This window comes from Sinocyclocheilus rhinocerous, unplaced genomic scaffold, assembly GCF_001515625.1.
Source record: "Sinocyclocheilus rhinocerous isolate Xijiao unplaced genomic scaffold, SAMN03320098_v1.1 C36319013, whole genome shotgun sequence".
NCBI classification, from domain to species: Eukaryota; Metazoa; Chordata; class Actinopteri; order Cypriniformes; family Cyprinidae; genus Sinocyclocheilus; species Sinocyclocheilus rhinocerous.
In genome coordinates, this window is record NW_015778594.1 from 1 (window position 1) to 1005 (window position 1005).

The 1005-nt window shown below is 44.2% G+C and overlaps 1 protein-coding gene across 1 annotated transcript; it reads left to right on the forward strand.

The window, feature by feature from the left end:
• Window positions 1-5: 5 nt before the first annotated feature.
• On the forward strand, window positions 6-613 carry LOC107735817 (probable G-protein coupled receptor 135; the record flags this gene model as incomplete). Its single annotated transcript, XM_016547391.1, has 1 exon — window positions 6-613. A coding segment is annotated over one exon (495 nt), but the record flags the coding sequence as incomplete, so codon positions are not given.
• Window positions 614-1005: the final 392 nt, after the last annotated feature.

Sequence of the window (1005 nt, forward strand, 5' to 3'; positions counted from 1 at the left end):
GCGAGATGCGCACCGCCACCACCGTGCTCATCATGATCGTGTTCATCATCTTCTGCTGGGGGCCCTACTGCCTGATGGGCATCATCGCCGCGCTCGGGAGCTACTCCTTCAATCCTGCTATGGATACCGTGGCCATCTGGATGGCGTGGGCTAACGGTGCCATCAACCCGCTGATTTACGCCATAAGGAACCCGAATATATCCATGCTGTTGGGTCGGAGCAGAGAGGAGGGATACAGGACTAGAAACATCGCCGCGTACCTGTCCACGCAGACGCAACGCACGGACACGGTCCGGAACCGGGCGGACCGGATTAGAGACCGGTACGTGAGCCGCCACGGCGCAAACAGCCGTCTGTCTTCCTCTAGCCCGGCCAACGGCGGAGATGTGGCCATGTGGGCCTGTAAAAACCCGGCGGTGTTCTTCTGTCGAGATGCGCATCCGGATACGATCACTGAACCGGCGGTGCCCAAAGTTGAGACTGCTGACACCAGTTTGTAACGCGCTCACACTTTATGATGACGGCGGGAGGTGCTACAGGTGTACAGTGGGACCTAAAATTACTTGGGTCGCGCACTTAAAAATGTAAAATTTCGTTTATTGCATTGGATAACAAAATGTCAAGTCAGGTTTTAATATTTAACACAAACTTTTCTAATGCAATGATATTAATACATCAAATAATTAATTTAGAATTTAACTCTTTTCAATTCCTTTACTTTCAAACTCATTTTGACATAGCCTATATATTTTTTATGATTTTATATGACATTCACATTGTATACCAGAGGCTGTTTAACTTATTGATATTTGGCTCATACAGTAAACATATAGCCTATTTTATTAGAGACCCTTAATATCATTTTCTTGTTAAGTGATATTTATGCGGGTTATTTTTTTTTTTTTATCTTTCTTTCCTTGGGTCATTTTATCTTAGAAGAGCAAAAGTGTTTTATTAAATATTCTGTTAAATAATTAAGCTTTTGACAAAAGGAGCTGACAATCA